Source organism: Cervus elaphus, chromosome 8 (assembly GCF_910594005.1).
Source record: "Cervus elaphus chromosome 8, mCerEla1.1, whole genome shotgun sequence".
Classification (NCBI taxonomy): Eukaryota; Metazoa; Chordata; class Mammalia; order Artiodactyla; family Cervidae; genus Cervus; species Cervus elaphus.
The window spans coordinates 38,801,574-38,824,111 of NC_057822.1; the positions used below are offsets into that span (position 1 = coordinate 38,801,574).

At 43.3% G+C, this 22,538-nt stretch overlaps 2 protein-coding genes across 5 annotated transcripts in view; one reads left to right on the forward strand and one right to left on the reverse strand.

Annotated features, from left to right (window-relative positions):
* Window positions 1–1,950: 1,950 nt before the first annotated feature.
* On the reverse strand, window positions 1,951–3,295 carry LOC122698756 (uncharacterized protein FLJ30774-like). Its single transcript, XM_043910253.1, has 2 exons — window positions 2,898–3,295; window positions 1,951–2,660 (listed from the first exon to the last, which is right to left on the reverse strand). The coding sequence occupies exons 1-2, from the start codon at window positions 3,256–3,258 to the stop codon at window positions 2,452–2,454; spliced, it is 570 nt and encodes a 189-aa protein (XP_043766188.1). The 5' UTR covers window positions 3,259–3,295; the 3' UTR covers window positions 1,951–2,451.
* Window positions 3,296–3,460: 165 nt separating this feature from the next.
* Window positions 3,461–22,538, forward strand: part of KLF7 (Kruppel like factor 7) — a 96,806-nt gene continuing 77,728 nt past the window's right edge. The window contains exons 1-2 of one of the 4 annotated variants that reach the window (XM_043910250.1): window positions 3,461–3,585; window positions 3,801–4,040. In XM_043910250.1, the coding sequence (XP_043766185.1) occupies window positions 3,939–4,040 (102 nt within the window). In that variant the 5' untranslated portion in view covers window positions 3,461–3,585; window positions 3,801–3,938. Of the gene's footprint in view, window positions 4,041–22,538 lie in introns of all 4 variants that reach the window. The other 3 variants (XM_043910252.1, XM_043910249.1, XM_043910251.1) reach the window with 3 other exon arrangements.

Genomic DNA, 22,538 nt, shown 5'->3' on the forward strand with positions numbered 1-22,538 from the left:
AATAAACATTATTTACTCTTAGGTGTTTCCTATACGATGATTTTCAAAGGGTGATATTTTTAAAAGTATCATCAGTGTCTTCTAAGGCAACACATGTGGGGGACGTAGACTTTGGAGTGAACTTGGAGTCAGACCTATATTTGAATCAGCTTTTGCCACTGAGACATGTGACAATGGGCAAATTATGTGAACTCTCTGAATACCCTTTGATATTTTCATCTGTGAAAATGGAGCAATAATAGCTCCCTCAAAAGACTGTGGTGAAGATCAGACTCGGACACGTTTAAAATGCCAGGTATAGAGAAAGCATTCAGTATGCAATAGTTCTAGCAGTGCTACTTATTTTTGTTTTGTTTCTTGACTGCCAAAGTTCCCTTGTGATCTTAATTTGTTGATTATTTTGTACCTTCCGATCCTTTGCATGTGCTTTGCAATGTGAACCAAGTGTCTCTAAGCTGTTAAAGTTAGCTAAACATGACTAATTTTGAAAACGTGCCTTTAGGAGAGCCTTGTTGGAAAAAATCTCTTAGAATGAATTCTAGAAACTTTGAAAAAAGTCATAATGAGGGTTTTAGGATTTACACTAAAATTTTGGTTGAATTCTTCTATTAGTATGACAATTTACATGAGAAAAACTTCAATGGAAGCCTCCCTTTTCCACACTGAAGAAGTTTTTTATAAACAAATCTTGACTTAAAACCAAGAAACCCAGTCTTTTACCTTGCAGAAAGCCCCATTCAGAACACAATCTTGGAAGTCAGGTGTTCCTAGGTTTGAAACCCTGTTTGACTGCTTCCTGGTTGTGTAACCTTGAGCAACTTAGTATTTCCAAGCTTGGGTATCTTTATCCATAAAGTTAGGGATAATAAAAACACTTACCTTGGGATTGTCATGAAGATGAAAGGTGAAATTGCATATAAAATGTTTATGTGCCCATACAGCTTGGCACATCATGCTTAATAAATATTATTTGCAAAATCTTTGGACTCCTAAATTAACAGGTATGTCATATTTTGTTCAAAATGGTAATAGCATAATACAAAAACAAAAAAATTTCACTTGAGTTTCCAACATCAAACATTAGGTTCTTTGGTCTTCCCTTGCCTTTTGCCTCCTGAGTTTCCTATATTTGGCTTCCTTTTCTTCCCCTATTACTTTTGAACATATCTTCTGCCCCAGTATTTCTGGGTGGTCTCCTCCCTATCCCCACCCAATCAGAATAGCATGTGGGGGGGGGGGTGGAGGGGAGACAGTATTCCAAATAGGTAAGAGGTTTCTATCTTCCTCCTTCCCTAAGACTCTGGTATATCCCCCCATGAGCCTGATTAGTTCAGATTTATGTACTCAGCTAAAGCCATGAGATAATAACAGCTAACATTTAGTATTCATCTAATAGCATCAGATACAGTATGTCAGGTGTGTTACAAACATTATTTTAGGACATCTTAACTGTTCATAAGGATCAGGCAAGTAGATACCACTATTCCTGTTTCTGAGAAAGGTAGCCAGAGGGTCTGAGCCAGTAATTGGCTCAAAGACACACCGCTAGTAAGTGGCACTATCAATGGTCATAAGGATCCAGTTAATGCATTAATTGGGGTGTGATGGCTCTAACTGGTTTTCTGCTTACAGGAAAGGCCCACATAGCCTTCGCATACTGGCCCTTATATGTGCGCTATCATAATATCACCTTATTTATGTAGGACTTTTAACCTTTTTATACCACTTATCTCCAAGCACCACGAATGTGTATACATAACACTAAATGCACCAAGATCCTTGTGCATTTCTTGTACATACACTTGCAGTAAGCGCACCAATTTTATACACATACACTGGATGCTGTAGATTTGACCAAGAGAATTCAGGACATCAAAAAGTAAATAAACTTTCCTCAACTCAACAATTCCTGTTTAATTTCCTCTGGCAAATATTGAATTTCAAATTGTGTTCGTCCTATAAAGTAGAATCTTTCAAATATTGTGATATGGAGTTCCACATTGTCAGAAGGAGACAGTTGAGAAGGGCGATTAAGACGGATTTGTTTCTTCCATTATGAGTTGAATTAAGCTTCTCATTTCTAAGTACCAAATTCTGCAATCATTCCAAAAGTGGAAGTTCAGCTCACAGTGCATTTTGGGGAAGCTTCAACCACACTAACCATTTAAGGTCAAACAAACAACTGGTCAACCCTAGCAACTGGCATAGTGTAGAGCTTTCAGCTAAGAGTCTATACATCTCTATATGTTAGCTGTATCGAAAACACAATCTGGGTTCTCCTCTCACCACCGCAGCTTGGCTGTCTGACACTTTCTCTCCAAGTCACAAGGGGGGCCTCACGTTTAAGACCCCAAACAAGTTGCCTGCTCCTGCTAGCACCTCACATCTACCCGGACTCCCTCTCTTGTCTTTAACACACACTTCTTGTACTATGTCCCCTTCCAATCAACTCTAACTGGGACTCCGACCCTCGCCGGGTCCCCAGCGTTGGGGCTGGGCAGGGGGTGGGGGCGCGGCGGCGCGCGCCGGGGCGCCGGCGGGCTGGGGGCGGGGCCTGGCGCGGGGCGGGCCCCGGGCCGCTGTCTGCGCGCCGCTCCCCTTTGTTCTGTTCCATTGTGTGGCACTTCCTCCTCCGGCGCTTCTTCTCTGCACCCTGGTAGCTGGTGGGGAATTCGTGAAGGGGTTTTTGGTGACTTTCCCCCCCGCCCCGCTCCGGTTTATTTTTTAGGAAGTGTGGAACTCTTCTGCGCTGCCCCTCCCGCGCGGTTCCCCGCCCCCGGGCCTGGGAGGGAGGCGGAGTGGGAAGTGGCTGGCCCTCTTCCCCACGCCGGCTTCCTCGTCCTCCCTCCCTGCTCTTCCTCCAGGAGGCATCCTAACCCCGCATTCTGGACTTTCACCTCCTGACCGGCCGCGTCCACGCCAGAATGGCGATATGCGACCCTCTCCCTTCTGAGGGGCGCCGGCTCCGGCCGCCCGGGGCTCCATCTGGCACCAAAGCGAAGGTCGAAGGCCGGCGTGCGGCCCGAACCCAGCCGCCTCGGCGTCCCGGGAGCCGGCGCGAGTGTCGCCGCGACCCTCCCCGTCCCTCGCGCTCACGCTACCGGGCCGCTGTGCGGCCGCCTCAACCCCCTTATATAGCCCTCTAAAAATAGCTCGCCTCGCACCGCCTTGTAAGGCAGCGGGGAGATTCGCAGCTCGCCAATCGGCGCCCGCCGCCAGGGCCGAGCCCCGCCCCAGGTCCCGCTCCGCGCTCCCCATTGGTCCTGAGTGACTTCATGAGCCCCCTGTTTACCTTACATGGTCACACGCGGCCTAATGGACGCCCTCCTCCGAGATCCCACGGCTGCGCGGAGAGCGGGGCGGAGGGAGGGAGTTTGGGGAGGGGGGAAGAGCAGGAGGAGGAGAAAAGGAGGAGGAGGGGGAGAGACTACAAACTAGCAAGGATGGGGTGGGGGGTGGGGAGGGAAGGAGAGCGGGGGGGAGAGAAGCGATCGCGAGAAAAAAAAATGCAACCTCCCAAAATAAAGAGCAAAGATTGCATTAGGAGCGAACAGCGCTGCAGAAATAGATGGCAGCTTCGTATCAGTGAGTTTGCATCCCCCTTCCTGATCCACGAGCTGGAGTGATTAGAGCCCTGGAAGGGAATTGTTACTCCCGTGGAGAAGTCCCCTTTTCCTGGCAGCCGTCTGCACTGTACACGCTGGATGCTTCTCTCCATCCACCCCACTCAGTCTCTCCTCTCTCAGCTCCTCTCTCCCTCTCTCCTGCATTGATTTTTTTTTTTTTTTTTTCCTTTTTAGTTGACTGAAACAAAACAAAACAAAAGGGCCACTGGATGTCTGCCTTCTTGGGGGGTGAGCCAGACAGACTGACAAACAAACAGACCCAACTGTGTTCGGGGGAGGGTTTCTCCTCCCGTTTTGCCCGGCAGCAGCAACATGGACGTGTTGGCTAGTTATAGTATATTCCAGGAGCTACAACTTGTCCACGACACCGGCTACTTCTCAGCTTTGCCATCCCTGGAGGAGACCTGGCAGCAGGTGAATGATTTAAATTACTTGTGTAAATCGTGTGGTGGCGGCGGACTCGCAGGGGCTGCGTTGGTGTGGGCTTGGGGTTGAATTTTTTTGTTTGTTTGTTTAATTTTTTTACCCCCTTTTTGGCTGTCTGTTGTTGAAAATGTTTTCGGAAACAGTCATATGCTTACCTCTCCACCCACCCCCTAACCCCGTATAGTGTGCCGAGCTGAGCAGCCGGTCCGAGCTGCCTGCGTTTCAGTCACCAACACACATCCTTGTGCACATTTTGTTGGGCTCACTGTCCCCCAACAGAGACCTGCCTAACTTCTGGGGTTCGGAGGAGCCGGGTGGGAAGGTGGTTTGGGGCTTAACGAGCCATCGCAGACAGCTACCGCGTCCCTACATGCTCTAGCTGTACCTACTTGGTACCTTAAATCAGGTTCATCTCTTTCAACTGGTGCTGACGGCCGTCAGATGCGGGGGGGTGGGGGGGCGGTAAGAGCGAAGCGGGGTGTTTTCCTAGTAATTAGCGAGTGTCAATAAAGAATAGGAACTTGATTTTGAGATTAGAAGGTGGGCAGGAGGACGAGGAACCCAGTTATAAAAGGTACTCAAGGATATCTTGGAGGAGGACGGGAAGATACATCTATCTAGTGCTGACCATGCATTGTAGGTTTCCCCAGTGCAAGATCCACGGAAAGAGATCACTCTCTGCGTGTGTCCTTGCTTCCCTCTCTCGGTTGGTGCCCCTCTCCACTTAGCACAACCTCCGACAAAGGGTGGTGTGTGCTTCCATGCCTCTGACTTTGTCTTAGAGGACTAGTTAAGAAACTCCTAAGATGCTGAAGGGCACCAATGCCAAGTTGGCTAGATGTCCCAAGGAGGGGGAAGTGGGGCTGGTGACAAGTTCACTGGGCTTTGTGAAGTGGAATAATGAAAGTGCTGGTCAGTGGAAAGTGCTAGATCTGCTGCAGAAACAGTGGTTTTTCTCAGTAAGGATTGGGAGCTGCTGAGGGGACATTCTTCAGGAAAGATGGTGGATGGGGGGAAGGTGGAGGGACACGAGTATGCTTTAGTATTCTTTCAAAATTCTACAATGTGTATCATGGAAAGTCCAAGAAGACAATTCAGATTTGCACGGTGGAAGTGTGAGCGTGCACAGTCCGTCTTGGAGAAACGTGCTTGCCCTTGGGGAGGGCTGTGAGAGGCTTGATGTGTGGCTGCTCATGTAACTTCTCTGCTTCGTGACAGCAGCTTGTTAAGGCTAATGAACGGCTGGATTTCCTCTGCCAGGATCCAAAGCGGGATTTGCCGGCTGGAGTCTAAGGATGTAACAGTCGCTGCTTTAGCCAGTGAGGTTTGGTTTTCGGTGTAAGGAGGTGATCCTCTGTACCATTGTTACTAATTGCTGTTACTCCCCTGATTCTTCCAGGCTGGAGTTTCTCCGGATACTGGTCTCTGGTGTCTGTGAGTCCACACATGCATTCCTGCCTGAGGATGCTGGCAGATGTGTTTGACTTTGTCTTTCTCTAAAGGCACACACAGCGCACACTTTTTTTTTAGCATAAGGCATTTCTCCAGTGCATCCTTTCCTCCATCCTTGATGAGACTGCCTCATGAAGGGTCTCACTGGAGCTTTTTCCTCCTTTTATTTCACATGCTAATTAAACCAAAAGGTTGCCAGAATTTCATTTTCAGAAATAGTCTTCGTTTCACACTGTCAGCCCACTGGTGTTGAATTGGTTGCCTATTAACAACTGTCTAGACTGGTTAGGGAAGAGAATCTGTTGACTTAGGCAGCCCCTGTTTGTGACTAACTGTTAAGTAGGGTTGGAGGAAAGAAAGTTGGCTTTATTTGTTACAACGTTCCCTCCTGATGAATCACCCAACTTTGTTTTCCTTCAAGTTTTCACAGTAGTAAAGCCTGCTTTTTGGGGAAGGCCTCTCCAGAGGAAACCTGCCTTTCTAGATCTGGTTAGACCATCCATGAGAACATCTAGATCTATGAGGAAACATCATTGGTTTGATAATTAGAGGATGTATCAGATCTATTGTTTCCTCAGACGCCTTCTCTGCTTTTCTCTCCACCTCCCAACTCCGCTCCTCCTCACTTCATCTCACCGCCTTCAAGGAACCTCTAGCTTAGTTTCTATCTGTGGGCAAAGGAATTTCAGCCCACTGCACCTCCTTCCCTATTTCTTGCCTTAATCCTGTCCTACTGCCTGTTACCCTCACCTTCAGATCGTTTACCATGCTCTTTCAGAAGCATGCTCATCATCCATACTGAAATGTAACTTGTGAGAACACAGTCCTAAGTGAGCTGTCACTCCAAGGAGCTTGCTTCTCTGGACTCCTTAGTCACAAATGCTTTCTGTAAAGATGACTGGGACCCCCAAGTTCATACTGGTGACATACCTCCAACTTCTATCTCTTCCTCTCTCCCTACGCCCTCCCCTGTGCCGCTTCTGAGTATAAAGGAGGGGAATGTGGTTACATGCAACTGTTGGTTCCAAATCAACCATCAGATGGTGAAATTGTAAGTCTCCTTTGCTCAAATCAGCTCAGGAAGGTTGCTACAAAGAACCCCAGGCCGGAGGAAGTTTCCTGATGCTCTGGGGTAATCAGATTTTAGAGGTCAAATGAGGAGCAATTATTAGATGTACTTCTGAAAGTGAACAGTGTACCTTGAGGAGATGAGCGAAATGCAGAGATTCCAATAATCTGATTTGGTTCGTAAGAAAGACTGGCTTGGATGATAAACCCAAGAACATCTGTGCATTTGAAAATTAAGGATGGAGGTTTTATTTTAAACTTTTGCCTGAGATAATTGTCCTGCCTAACAGTCAGTGAGCTTGTCATGGATCTCCTGTCACAGGGATCATCATTTTGACATTGGGTTTTGGGACAATCATGTCTTAGCCACATCCAGTGCCAACTCTGAAAATCGTTGCCGGTATAATTTTTAAATCCAGATGGACATCCTACAGTAACAGCTCTCCATTCCTGGGCTCTGACTGCATACTTAAGCACTTGGCTCAAGTAACATCATCCCTGCCTGTCATATAACTGTAAATTACGCTGTGCTTATGTGGTCTATTATTTTATGGAATTCAGCTGACGCACAACTCCTAAGGCCACCAGCCTTAAGCCCTTCAGAAACTTGCAGGAAATTTTCCAAGAGCTGTCTGAGCAAAAGTAAAAAAAAAGTCAAAGGTAGGACAGAAGCTAGCGTAGTGTATAGGGTACCACCTGATGATGGATAATGGGGGACCCATTCATGAGCTCTGTCGCCATCAGAAATCATGATTTTTCTGGATGCGCTGCTGATTTGGAAGATGAAGAAGGATTTAATACAGTATTGATGGTTATTTTTCTTTGGGAAGCTACAAACACTTTTAGAATTTGGATATATTCTTCACACCTGGACTGCTATTTCATGAGTGCAGGTCAAGTAATGATGTTCTAAGTCTTATTTACACTTAGCCTTGCTTCATGCCATTGAGGAGCATGGTGTGTTTACTGGAAAACTCTTATGGAATTATGTTTGTTGTTAATGCTGATTCATAATTGGCAGATGGGGTCAGTTGCAGGCCTCCCTTGTGCTCAGAGAAAATTTTCCACTGCTACTGGAAACAAATAAATAAATCATAGAACATTCCTCCCTCCTCCCCCACTCTCCCATTGTTTTAAACTAATGGCATACTTGGCTACTGTAAGAACTGCAGCGTCCCCATAACACTGCAGTTTCATCTTGGTGACAGGCACCCTGAACCACTTTTTGCAAGGGCCTTTGGTATGAAGCATCTCTAGGGGACAACCTACAAAAATGGTTGCCTTCCAAGAACAGCCTCATGGTGCAAGGGATAGGGTTTGGTCTGTGAGCTACACTGCTTCTCCTGCACAGGGATCGTGCCTTTGCACTGCCTTCTACAGGCCTGAGCAGCCAGGTGCTGGCTCAGCCAGAAGGACAAAGCAAACTGCAGGGTCCCTGCACCCGCAGGTTTGCCTCTGTCCCCAGTTTGCAGAAAACCTTGTCGTGAATTAGAATTTCTTGGCAACAGCACCACCCAGGGAAATCTGTAGACACAAAGGAGCCTTGCTAACCACACTGAAAGGATAAAATAGCTGGCTTTTTATTTATTTATTTATTGTATGTGATTTGTGCGTTCTTTAGTTACCATAAGCCTATTTTTTTAAAAATTTGAAACAGTGACTTGGCAGATGAAAAAAAACAATTGGAACTGCCCCTGTTACCCAGATTTCCTTTATAAGGATGCAGTCACTAAATAAATGTAGCTTTACAAATGAAAGCACATGTGAATGCCATCAATCACACACTTAGCCTTTCTTTAACAGATTTATTTCCATGTTCTTCTAAATAGATACATCTCTGTGTAGATTTAGGGTCTCTCAAACATGATCATTAAGTCTACCTATTTCAGTTTGGTATTTTAAAGTGAATGAGTGTTACAATGCAGATTTTTTTTTTTTTTAACTACATCTGTCTTTAGTTGCGGGAGAGGGGGTAAAGGAAGTGCTGACTTCTTTGTTCTCCATGTAACCCCCACCCCCACTCCCTACCCTGAGGAGAATGCGATGTTGGGGTCCAGTCCATTTAAAGGGCAGAGCAGAAGATGCACTGTGACACCTCACCCTGAAATGATTTATGTATGGGTATGTCAGAGACCTTCAGTGTTCAAAATGCGCTCTTCCTCCCTCTCAGCCCATTCTAAATATAAATGCCAGTGGGGGCTATTTGCCTCTCCACTTAAATGGAAATAGTTTAGAAAGGGTCCTAATGGAGCTTTTAGTTGCCATTCTCTTATAAATCTTCAGATTCTTCTCCCATCAGAGAATTCCCGCATTTTAACTTTCTGAGTACGAGAAGGCAATGCAGAGTTCTTTAATCAGCCTATGCTTATTGGGGAGGGAAGGCAGTTTCCTCCAGCCAGCCCCAAATGACTCATGTTGATAGGGTAGCTGGCCACATGGGGTGGCAGACACCCCCTATCTCTGCAGTTTGGCAGTAGCATGCCAGGAGTTTTCAGTCACCTTCACTGGCCTCCATGATTGGCAAATGCAGAGAATGCCTCTGTGATTCTGGTTCACTCAGTCTATCAGTTAGCATGTATGTTGGGACAGAGATTTGCTGAAAGTTTAGGACAGCTCCCCAACGTAACCTGAGCAGTGCCAGAGGGTGAGCGGTGGAGATGTATCTCTCTACAAATAAACGCCTGTTTTCCCAGATCAGCTGAGTGCTTCCTTTGCATGAACAGGTAGAAATATTTTAACCCAGGTTGCCAGATCTTACCAAGAACAGTGATTAGGAAGCTCTACAAGCACTAAAGGTGTTAAAGTCAGTGGAACAAGAAACAGCAGCTAATCATTAATGTTACACGCAACATCTGCAAGTTAAGAAATACTCCTCTGCCTGGATACATTGTGTGCTTATTTTAGAACATCACAGGCCCACAGGAGAAACTCTCCTCATTCAATTTAAGTGTTCCCCAAATCAGGTCCTGCATTACTAGAACAGGTTTTTGCCTAAAATTGGTCATCATCGTGTTCCTCTCCCTTCTTGTTCTTTCACTTTTGTTTTCTGCTGGAAATTTGGAGAATCCTTTCTCCTGCCTTGGTACCTTTTTGTTTTCCTCACTTGGTATTGTGTTGTGACCCTGAGAACTTGGTCCTGCTGAGTGTATTGTGTCTGCTGCACTCTCCATTAGAGCAGCTTCCAGCTGTCCCCATCCACCACGTGCGTGACATACAGAGGGACAGCTGAGGGTCCGCAGCAGCTTCGAGATCCGTCTAGGATCAGCCTGCTTGACATGGGAGTGACTTATGATTTCATAGTGATTCACACTGCTGACTGAGCTGGTCAAGGCGCTCAGTCACACCTCGTGGGCTTTTCTCTATTTATATGAAAATATGGAAAGTATTTCACAGTCAGTACTTCATTCCTTTACTTTGGTTATGTGCAAAATACTGTTTGGGTGATATGAATTTGAATTGGCTATAGGCTCTGCCCTGTCTGAGCTTGACTCCAGTAGGGGAGAGTGAGCGTGTTCAAAATTAAGTCATGCACTATTAGAACACCATTGCCAAAAAAAGAGATTTTAAGTCCAGTATTTGAGTACTGACCCATGCCTCTCTATATAGCCTCACCTTGTTACAATCTTGTTTATAGAACATACTTGAGATTTACTAAGTTCTGTTGTGCTCTTGTTTTTTAGCTAATGGGGTAATGGGGCTGGTGGCCCTTTGAGGGCAGATGAGTAGACAGTGTGAATACACATGTCCGTAATGGCCAGGAAACAGCATCCATGTCTGTGTCATTCGGAAATGATTATAGGTCATTAAAATAATTAATGTAGAGCCCTATGCAATATCTATTTCTGAATATGGGTTTATTGACATTTCCTAAGGGTCATATTGAAAGTCAGGCCCCCGGCCTGGTATCAAAGCTAGATGCAGATAATCTTAGAATTTCAAATCCTGAAAGAAGGCTCTTGGTTTCTTTAAAACACCAGGCTAGGACCAAGTGCTTGTTGAAGCCAAATGAAACACTGAACCTTCCAAGGTCCCCCAGCTGTTGTTAACATGGATGGCGGTCCTAGGCCCCAGACTCTTTCAGATGTCCACATGATCCATTTGTTTGCTTTTCATCATGTTGTTCTGAATATATTTTGAGTTACTTCTCATCTTTCCTCCTCTTTCCTTCCCTGTCTCCCCTTAAAAGGAGGCAAGAAAATCCTGTTTTTACTTTGAACAGTACTTGTAGATGGAATTTGGGGATTGTCTGGGCCCTAAACCAAGCTATTGAATATCTTGGAGACAGCTTATGTGTGTCATTTTATCTCTTTTCCACTTTTAATAATGTGTGGTAACCTGGAAAATGTACGCTGTATTAAAAAGACAAAACAAAAGCCCCCAATTACAACTCCAGCCCTATGACAAAAAGTGCTGTCACTTAAATGATAACAAATGGAGTGAGAGTAAGGAGGTGCATTGAGATGGATGTGGTAGGGAGCTGGATGGATGGTGGAACTGGGGTTTTATGTGGAAAGCGTCAAGTGCAAAATGGTGAAATGCTTTGTCTCTGACAACTTGCCAACTAAGAGACTGCGTGAAACTGTAGCAGTTATCATGTGCCAATTCAGGAAAAGCTTTTCTGAAGTGTTTTAAGATTTCTTGAGAGGGTTGGATGGGCAGTGAAGTTGTAATGTTTTACAAATTTAAACAAAAAATATTGCACATTGTGATAAGCAGTTGGGAAGAGAGTCACTTCTTTGTGTTTTTAAAAAAGTCCTGTGGGGCTGGAAGGATGAAGCTGGCCTAATTTTCAGTGACCCTAGTGAGGAAAGGAAACTCGGTGTGCTCTTCACGCTACTTCCCTGCAACTTTTGGCCGTTCTCCACCCAATCTCTGGTAGTGATGATGGTGAAAATTCTCTGTTGGAACTTGCCTCACAGACTGGCTTCACCTCTAAGATCTTAGAAACTGAAGTTTGCTTCCCAAATGGAGACTTCTTTATTTTGTCAAAGCTGTAATCTACATGTCCAACTCCGGTATCTTCCTGAGTTCAGGCTCACAGTTTGGAATTGGAAACATGGGGCTGACACTAAAAACTTCTGGGATTGTCCCATGATGACCTCAGCTGAATGTATTCCCAAAGTGTGAGCTCATCCAGTCTGTCCTCCTTTTCCTGGCTTCCCTGTTTCTTTTACTAATCTCCTCTCTTCTGGGATCCAGGTTTGAAGGTTCTATCGTCTTTGGCTCCTCTCTTTCCCTTGACTGTAATTGCTTGAAAAATCCCCTTGATTTGATTCTTACAGTACTGCACCTAGTCTGCTTTCTTCTTGCTCTGCCATTGCCCCAGGACAGCCTGGCCACCTCGCCTGGATTGACTTTCTACCTCAATCACCATGTTTGAAATTGTCAGTGTTTCCCTCTTTTGCATATGATGAAGCCAAGCTTCTCAGAGTCACAATAGTCCTAGACTGAGCCTAGGTAGTAGTCACAAGTCTCCCCCCTGTTACCATGTGAGCTGCCATACAAATGGGATGATTGTACTTCTTCTGCTTCTGTCTTCATTTATGTCATTTCCTTCAGCCTTTTCCCTTCTTTTTCCTTTTCCCCCGTGAGTCTCTTTGTCCAAATTCTACCCATCCTTTGACTTTCAGATGGTTGCCACATTGTCCAGGAAACTCCCTCCCTTTCCCTTTGCCAACAGTAATTGCTACTGTTTCTACACTCTTGTGTAGAACTTTCTACTTCCTCATGATGCTTTTCAGTTCTGTCCTGTAATATAGTTTTTCTTTTTTCCCCATTACCCTGTTCTTCCAGTTAGATTGTATGATTTGGAGCAAAGTCCATGCCTTGGTTATAATTCTGAGAATAAACTTTTAATACATAACCCTTCAGGTTCTTAGAAAGCCATGCACATGGTAGATATTCAGTGGATATTTAGGACTTAAGATATGACTGTGACTTAAGATTTGCCTATGTGTGCAGTGATGATTCACAACTGTGGTTGTACCCCAGAATACCAATTATATCAGTATTCCTTTGGGTGGAACCCAGGCATCCGTGGTTTTTTGTTTTTTTATAATCTTCTGGGTGATTCCAATATGCAGCCAAGGCTTTGAGCTATTAATCTATGGAAGGTAGATATCAGATATATCAGAATTGTAGTTGGCTACTCCTTATATGGAAATATTTTTTTTCTTGTATAACTTGAAAGCTACGTGTAAAAGAGGTTTATAATAAAGCAGGGTAGTGGTGGGTATACTTTATCCAGCTCCTTGGTTAATAGCAACTGTCCAAGTGTTGTTTGATCTTTCTTGTTTTGCTTTCCCTTACCGTAAAGTGTTGAGTACAGTCTCATTTAGCTTACATTTCCTCTGACCCACTAGAGGTTTGCTTAACCTGGTCAAATTCCATTTCTGGTACCTTTGTGGTGGTGGGCACTAAACTCCAGCCGTGCCGTGCTTCAAATAATTCATTCTCGGCAGGCTCTCGACCATGATTTTCCACTTACCTCAGCCCGCTCTGTGGTTTTAAAGGGATGGATGCATGCATGAACATCTGTTGGATGATGCTAGATAGGTATTAGGTAGCAGTTCAACAGATTTCTTCCTGACTTTACTGTTTGCAAGTCGACTCTGTTTATAAAGAATTTCAAAGGACCTATGTTTCTAGTAAGAGGAGCAAAAATAAACTGTAGAAGAATTGCCACTGAGGACATTCAGGCAAGGAGGCCGCCTCCTCGTCCATAGAAGGCTTTAGCTCTTGTGGTAATGACTGTGGGCATGTGGTGATGTTCACAAAGAAACCTTAGAAAGGCCTCGATTTCAAACTGTGATGTTTGCAAAAATGTATGTACTGTAGCTGCATCCTTTCATCTATAAACTGTCTTTGATGGGGGTATGGTTGGCAAGAGAGAACATCAGGAGAGGAGCGCAGAGCTCAGGGTTGAAGGATATCTTTTGGAAAGCTCAACCCAGCTGTGAAAACGGCAATTAGCCGTGGAGCAATCGCTCGGCAAGGGAGTGCCTGCCTGCTCCTGACCCTGCGTTCACGCTCACCTTCCAGAGCTCAGGTTGCGGGAATTCAATGGACTGGTCACAGTGCTGGCTCTTATTTTTGGAGAGGCGGCAGATTTGCTTGGCATACAAAGGAGTGGAAATAGATGGCCCCATCCCTCCCTTTTGAGCTCTTAGTGTTTGTTCCTAGGGCCGCTGTAGACCCTGTTCAGAGAGCACAGCTCCTGTCTATGGGGTGAAGGATGTCTTCTGCAAGGAGCCCCCTGTGCAGAGCTGATTCTCCCGTGAGCTCCCTCAGACGCTGCTTGCTCAGTGTCACACTGAGTCTTTGGCTTTGCCTTCTGCTTTCCAAGATGACCCGGCCCTCCCCTGTGCATTTACCTCCCTGTATTAAGTTTCTTTCTTTAATATGGACCAAGAGATGGTTTCCTCTGTGTTGGGGTTGTTCATGTTGGCTTGTAAGAGTCTAACAGACATCTGTATTGAGCTTTTGCTCTCAAGGACTCAGGGTGTTTTGATCAGGATCTCTTGTCGCTGGCACCTTCTTTCTGTAACTAAGGAACAGGCAGATATTACAGAATTTCCCATTCAGAGGTGAGAAGAATGGGGCAGAGGAAGATGAAGCAAGTTGTCTTCGTGCGGCTGCAAAGCAGATGAGTTGCAAAACCCGTGGTGGAACATTCTTTCCTCTTCCTTCTTTCAACTTGGCCATTCTATCTATCACCATAGCAAGCATCGTAATAATACCTATGCTAAATTGCTTCACTCGTGTCTGACTCTTTGTGACCCTGTGGACTGTAGCCCACCAGCCTCCTCTGTCCATGGGATTCTCCAGGCAAAGAGTACTGGAGAGGGTTGCCATGCCCTCCTCCAGGAATAATATCAAATAGGTATCAGATACTTCCTAGAGATGATCTCATCTGAGCACGTTATATACATCATTTCATTTAACCCTCACGTCAACCTGGTGAGACACATGTTCTGCTTAATCCTCCTTTTACAGATGGATACATTGAGGTGAGAGGTGACTTGCCAAAAGTCACACAACTTGGAAGACTGGCTGAGCCAGATTGGGCTCAGAATGAGAGCAGGCAGTATGCTCAGGACTCTGAATTTCTACATTTATACCGACTCCTTCTTAGGAAAGAGACACCAAGGCAGAATCCAAAGGTCATGGCTTGGGACTCAATGGAACTGTATGGATTTGAAAGCTTTCTGGCCTGTCTTCTTTCTGGGACTTGCTTTTCTCATCTGAAAAAGAACTGGATTGTTCTAGGGCTCCTTAAAGGCTCAGATGGTAAAGAATCTACCTGCAGTGCAGGAGATCCAGGTTTGATCCCTGGATCAGAAAGATCCGTCATAGAAGGGGATGGCAACCCACTCCAGTATTCTTGCCTGGAGAATCCCAGGGACAGAGGAACCTGGTGGGCCACAGTCCATGGAGTCACAAAGAGTCGGACATGACTGAGTGACTAACACTTGTGCTAAGGTTTCTTAAGGTCTTAGTGTTTGTATTAGTCAAATTACATGAGGTGTTGAAATCAGGCAGAGTTGGAGCCTTGAGAAAGTCACCCAACACCTCTGAGTCTATACTGTCGTGGGTGGAATGGAGACAGTAATGCCTAAGTAAGGGCAGACATGTTGGCTCTCTGGCCCAGTGTCTGGCACATAGGATCCACTCAACAAATTTTTTTCCCATTTTCAACCATCCTTCCTTCCATTGAAAACAGTGCAGAGTATCACAATGCTCTTTTTCTAAATAGTATCAGTGGTTTCTCTAATGCCCTAGTCATCTTGAGTGTCTAAGAGAAGGTGAATGATGGAAAGGCATGGTATTTTCTTTATCCATCCCACTAGAGCAGCTTTCATGAAATCATTCGCGCTTACTAGTGGGGAAATATTTGCAATATCCATTGCCCCCCCAAAACTCAGCCTCCTTTGATACCCTTGAAATTTGCTTGGCTTGCTCACGCACATGTCCAACTCCTTCCCTTTCTTTCCAGTCTTACTTATGACTTTTCCTAACTTTTTCCAGCATGTGGATATTTTTCTTTGTGAGCCAGAATTAGGCACATATACTGTAATACAGTGCCAGTTACTACACCTGCCTTTTCTGCCTTACCTGATGACTGAGCTTACAGCAGCTTATGAGAGTGAATCAGGTTTTATGAGATCTATAAATATCTCCGATAGGATTTTTATTTCATTTTCCCCCTTCAAATAAGACATAATGGAAGCACTCACATACACAAGGAATATTCTTTCTGTGATAAAGTGGGTGTTTTTGAATTGGCCTCTGAAAAGCAATAATTTGATGTGGTTGTTCATGTTGGGAGTTTTATGGGGGAGGGGGAAGAATCATGCATATGCTGCTATAAAACTCAAGGATTATTTCCTCATATTGAAGGTTTAGCCCAGTACCTATGGAGAGATTTATGTCAGAGACGCAAGCTGTGTGTGCAGACTGCATCTCCTCTTTCTGAGGAGTGTCTGTGTGTTTCTTAGACACAGAAACCAGGGAAGGAAAGTCCCATTGGCTGGCAGAAGGGGGGGCTCCCAGAAAGAAGATTTCCAGTTCTTTGTCTCATCTGCTTCTAGCTGCCCCACGGGAGGATCTCGTCATCCTTCTCTGGACTTCATGGATTTCCTGGGGAGATTTCACACCACTTAATATATCTCAATGAAATTTTTTCCCTTGGAATTTCACTTTTTTTTTTAAGGAGTCTTAAGCTTACCCAATTTTTTAAAAAATGTACATTCCCCAATACCAAGAATGGAAACGATTTTTCTTACCTTGCTTTTTGAGGAGTATCTAGAAGGAACCTTGAGCAGTAACTTTAAAGAATCCTTTAAAAATAAAACCGTGTGGGTTCTATGTCCCTCGTTTTTACTGCCTGGATGATAGAAGTCAGGAACTCCACCTGCCATCTTACTCAGGACTGTTGTGACAAAGATAATTATGGACTTAACACTGGGTTTTGAAAAACTGAATATCTGACTCTGACTACTTAGGATTTTTGTTTTGTTTTTTTGTACAACCTCTCCTTGCGTACATCTTCCCCCAGTTCTCAGTAGCTTTATGTTTTAACTAGATGATAATATAATTTGGCCTCTGAAAAAATAAACCATGTGAACTTAGTACACCTGACCTAAAGGCATGCAGGATTTTTGACTTAATGTCATTTTCATTTTTTTCCATTTAACATCATCTTGGTGTATAATATAATCCTTGCATTTTGGCTCTGCTACACGCAAAGACTATTGCGTGCTTATCATCAAATGATATGACTTCTCTGGTCCTCAGTTTCCTCATGTGTAGACAGTAGGGTAGAGTTAGGAGCAGTCAGATGATCAGATACAAACAGGAAGCTCCTAGGCTAAACTGGCTTCAAGAGCTGTTTTATTTGGCCAGCATACCTATTTCAGTTTTCTTTTTAATTGGAATGCTTTCAGACACATCATGCACTTTTCAATTAACCTTGTCTCCACTATTTCTACCTTGCTTTGTTTCTGATCTCTAGCCAGGTGAGCATGCATTTGAGTTTGTGACCCCCAGACTGTTAGCTCTCCAGTCACCTTCCCCTCCAAAAATGCTGTGATTTGGGGGACAGACTTTATTTCTTCATGAGTCTCAAGCTGGCTTGATTTCTGTTCTTACTCGGAATCCATTTTCATTCCTTTTTAGACTTCTCTGCCTTGTTGAATGTCTTTGTTTGGAATTCTATTTTATAAAGCAGATTCCAAATTGCATCTCAGTTTCTCCAAGTCATCCAGGTTCTGTTGTAGATCATCGAAATCTGGGTTGGAAAGACCATCTGGTGTACCCCTCTCCCCGCCTGGGCTGAGCAGTTGCTGCCTAGCATGTTTATTCCTTATTGGTATTTGCGACATTTTCCAATTTGGAAACTGACTCTAAGTTTCCTGAACTTGCAGCCTCTTCTTGGTGGAAATGGGAGTGAAATGAGACAATACCAAAAAAAAAAAGAAAAAAAAAGAAAGTTTTTCTGGTCAGATAACCCTCATTAACAAATGACTGCCATTGTCTGGGTTTCTTTTGTCACTCATGAGACACAACTGATCACTGGTGGGGAAAAGTCCTTTTTGTGGAAGAAAAACGTGTATCCATTGTTGAGGTTTCATAGTCTTGATATAGAAGCATATTGTATAGAACCCCATTATCTGCTTTAACTGCTAATTTTTTGTGGAAGTGGATTTTATATGACTTGTTTCATTGAGGAAGTGATGCTTTTTGTGTGAAGAACTCTGGGGCATTATAATAAAGTACTTTCCTGAGAATCAAGTAATTGGCTTTTTTTTTGCCCTTGGCACTCAAATACTGCCAGCAAGGCACTTGGCCTTCATTTTTCTAATGCTTTCAGGATGCTATTCTACATTTGGGGTGTTTAAAAAATTTTATTCTTTTGTATTGGCTCCCTGATATTACTGAAGATATCATTTAGGTTGACCGGCTGGCGATTTTCAAGTCATTTTTTTCCTGTTAAAAAAGCCAGTCATTCCATTGAATTACTTGATGCTGGGCATACCTCCTTTGCTACAATCTCCAGCTGCTTTTTCTTTTTAAAAAACTCTGAGTGTTAAGTAAAGGTCCAGCGTCACTATCTTGTTAGCATATATATTAATTATTAATTTTTAAAAACTTAATTGTTGTTTATCTTACTATATGAATTGACAGCTATTAAAATATTTCTGGAAAGTATCTTTAGAAAGGAAGAAAGAAAGGTAGAAAATAAAAGAAAGAAGAAAAAAGCACGCAGACTTTTATGTGGCCCTCAAATGTCCTTGCACAGTTCTGTGAAAGAGAAACAGAATGCAGATCATTTGTCTTCCTATCCAAGGTGTGTCTTTTCTTCTAGTTTCTGCATTCATGATCTCTTTTTTTCTGTGCCCTATTCATAGAGTTTAAGATTTTACAGATATTAGAATCTGAGGATTATTAGCTATCTCATCGCAATCTCTTCTCTTTCTCCTCGATTTGCAGATAACCTGCCTGGGCTCTGCTGTAGTTTCAGTCGCAACCCCGTGAACTGCAGCACGCCAGGCTTCCCTGTCCTCCGCTGTCTCCCGGAGTCTGCTGGAAAGCCTGAGCTTTAGAGAGTGCTATTTAAGTCCAAGCCAGTATTGGACCTTCAAGTAATTTGCTTTACTTGAAATACTTTATTTAAAAATTTTTATTGTAGTATAGTTGATTTGCAATGTGGTGTTGGTTTCAGGTGTATAGCAAAGTGGTTCAGATATATATATACATGCATATACACACACATACACACATATACACACATACACACATATACACACACATACACACATGTACATTTTTAGACCCTTTTCCATTATAGATTGTTATACGATACTGAGTGTAGTTTCCTGTGCTATGCAGTAGATCCTTGTTGGTTATCTGTTTTATATACAATAGTTTGTATATATTAACCCCAAACTCCTAATTTATCCCATTTCAATATCTCAGAAGCCTTCCCATGGTAACATAATGCATGGTGAAGCATGGCTCAAGGCAGGGCTTCTCAAATGTGAGCTACCCTCTGTGGGCTCAGGAGCACAGCGTTAAATAACAACAGAATCACCTTGGGAGGCCTTATTATTATTCCCCTTTCAGTTTTCTTTCAGTCCTTCTGACTAACTAGGAGGAAGTCTCAGCTTTGTGTCCTTAAGGCTTGTTAATCTTTTCCTTCTCTTCCCCCTTCTTCTCTGTCCTGTCCTCCACCCCTCCCTCTCTTTATTCCTTCCTTTTTTTCATTTTTCTTCCTTTCTTTCTTTTTAATGAAGAGAAAAGAGAAACCAAACCCAGAGTTTTTGACAGTCAAACATCCAGCTAAAAGTTAATATTTATCATTTTGGTTATATTGTTTTTAATTTTATGATTGATTTTTATTGATGATCATTTATAGGAAAAGTATTTTAAAATGTATGCAGCCTTAAATTTTTACTGTAGTATAGCTGGTTTACAGTGTGGTGTTAGTTTCAGGTATATAGCAAAGTGGTTCAGATATATATACACACATACACACACATATGCTTTTTCAGACACTTTTCTATTATAGATTGTTATAAGATGCAATGCCTTCATGAGGCATTGTAAGTAATAGGGAAATGATTATACAGATGAAATGCTGATTTGGTCAAAATGTATGAAAGTGGGATGAAATGAAGTATGAAGAATACTGATGTGGTAGAGAATTCAAGGGACTTGGAGTCAGAAAACTGGAATTTAGTCCTGACTTTGTAAATATAAATCAGGGCAAATAGCTAAACTGCATTTTCCCATCTGCAGTGTGGGGTTTATAATAACAGGATTATTATAATCAAATGATATATGACTGTGAAAGTGCTTTGTAAACTGTCATATGCTACATAATGTTATTGTTTTCTATTCTGTGGTAGCGGAGGCTTTAGTTTCAGACTTAAACTAGCGCTCTCTGTTGACTTTCTTCTTCCTTATGATTTCTATTCAGTGTTCTGAGCACGGATATAGTAGCTTCTTACTTGTTCAAGTGGGGCTCTTGTCCGTTACTTACAGCACTTTGAAAAATCTTCCTACTAGTTTTCTGACAGTGGGGACATAATTTCTAATTTCTTTGTGTGTGTGTGTTAGCTTTTAAATAAATTTTGAGAAAGTAAATTTAGTAAATAGTTTATAGTATGTCAAAGCTTCTAGATTAAAATAATACATTTGGCTTAATTGATTCTTTTCAGATAAATTTTTTAAACTTAAAATATTTTATCACACTCATGAAAGAATTGTGTGTGTGTGTGTGTGTGTGTGTCTGTCTGTGTGTGTTGATGCCCAGAGATGAAGGGTTTTGTGTAGAAAGGAGAACCCTGGGGGCAGTTTGCTCCTGAAAGTAGAAGTCTGTGTGGCTAAAATGACTCATTAATGTCTGTCACATGTGGTTCGATGGTAAGATGGGGACTTGGCCTGGTTAGGAAGTCCTGGACTTACCAGGAGCATTCAGCTGACTTCCAGAAAAGCCTGGCTTAAGCTGCTCGGGGATTGGAGTGACAGAGCAGCACTCAAGTCTCACGGACGTGGACTTTGATCCCGCCCGAGGCAACCCTGGTCAGAGATAACTGTAGATGAGAAGGGAGGTTGATCTCTCTGACATGAGGACCACACTGACTGTGTTGGTCAAGCTCCATGAACTCTTCAACTCAGGATGCTCAGATCTCCATGCTGCTTCAGATGGGTGCCACATTGACAAGAATTTGGGAGCTCAGAGTGTGACGTCCCAAGGCCCTCTCTCATACTGCCTCATCCGGAGCACTGGTGGAAATGAGGGAGTATCTGGATCCCTGTCTAAGAGAGGGCCACTAGGGTTTTAGCCCATCCCTGTTTTAGGGGATGGAGTAGCTCTGTCCTTGTTCAAAGACATGCATTTAAAGCGAAGGCTTGCAGGAGCAGCCCATGTGGTGGCTTGGCACAGGCCTCTCTTACTCTCTCTCATCTGGGCTGGATGGCAGACATGGCCCTCTTCTCACCCTTGAGAGAGTTAAGGGGCTCCTTAAAACTCACAGCTCCCAGTTTGCTCTTCTTCAGACTTTTAAGTGGAAATGGAGATGGAGAGGGACAGGAATCTACTTCTGTAGGGATTTGTCAGGACATACCTTTGGCTCAACCTCCCACATGAGAAATTTGATTCTGGGGTCAGGAATGTGACAAAACACTTGAGTATGCAGCTGGATTTTTGCCATCAATATGATTTGCAGGGAAGTGTGGCCATAAAATGCTTGAGATCATGAATTGGATGGACTCCCCATCTGGAGAGCCATACCTTTCTCTGCAAACTTAAATATTTATGTACTTTTAAAGTTTAGTTCTGATTTTTTAAAAGAGGATAGAAACTTACTCAGCTATTAAGAAAAAAACAAACAAACATAAATTGCTTCAGATCTACTGGTAACATTTTCAAGTTTGCAACAAACAGTTTTATTGGAAAACAATGTTTTGTTCTTTAAAGAAAATCAAACCTGTCCTAAGACATTGCAAGAACTGGCCGATGCTACAACCCTAGACAATGAACATGGCGGAAAGAAGCAGCAGAGGCCGGGGCTGATGTTGGCACATTGTATTTTCAGGTTCTTCCACTGTGGTTTTCCCTGTCGAGTGCTAACTTATTTCATTTTAAAAATGCTTTTTATTTTGAAATAATTGCAGACTCACAGTAAGAAATAATACAGAGTCCTGTGTTCCCCACGAGGGCATCTTACTCCATAGCCATCAGATGACTTAGTTCTTTTTGAGGGACTTGCTCTGAGGGAGTGGGGTGGGTGTGGTAAGTGGGGATACCTTGGAATACAGGGATGATGTTCTTATGGGGCAAAAGGGGCTATGGGCAGAAGGCAGGGGGAGTTGAGAAGGAATCCAGGTCATACCTCCCCAGCTTGTTTGTAGCTGGGGCCTCTCAGCTGTTAAAAAGTCAATTAGCTTTTGTGTAAATGAGAAAAAAAGAAATAAAATTCTCTTTCTCTCTCTCTCTCTCTCTCTCTATATATATATATATACATACATTCAAATAAAAGGATATACTTATTGACAGTTTGAGGGAGAAGGAGGAGAGGGTGCTGGGAATTAGAAAAGGAGATTTTATTTTTTAAACCTTTTCTGTTCTGTTTAAATGTTTTTGACCTTCACGTGTGTTCATTACTTTCAGTTTTTTAAAGAGCAATCCGGTGATGAAGTGATGGGCCACTTGAATTTTCTTTGTGATTTTTTTTTTTTCTTTCAGTCTTATGTTCTTTTAAAAAGAATACCCAGCCTCTTGAGAGGATCAATAATTTGGACTGCTGACAATTGTCTGTAATTATAGCATGATTGCTCTTCTTTTAGTGGGGCCAATAAATTAACTCCACGTCTCCCCTCCCCAACCCATTTGAGAAAATAGATACAGGAACCAGGCAGATTAGAGGTTAAATATCAGGTTTCAAGTGGATAAAACTGGAT

What these genes read in the sequence shown, in the direction of transcription:
- LOC122698756 (XM_043910253.1), bottom strand. Translation starts at nt 3,258, where the DNA reads ATGGGGAGCGCGGAGCGGGACCTGGGGCGGGGCTCGGCCCTGGCGGCG. An exon ending in TGGACGCGGCCGGTCAGGAG is followed by an intron (nt 2,661 to 2,897) that starts GTGAAAGTCCAG and finishes ATTCCCCACCAG; the next exon opens with CTACCAGGGTGCAGAGAAGA.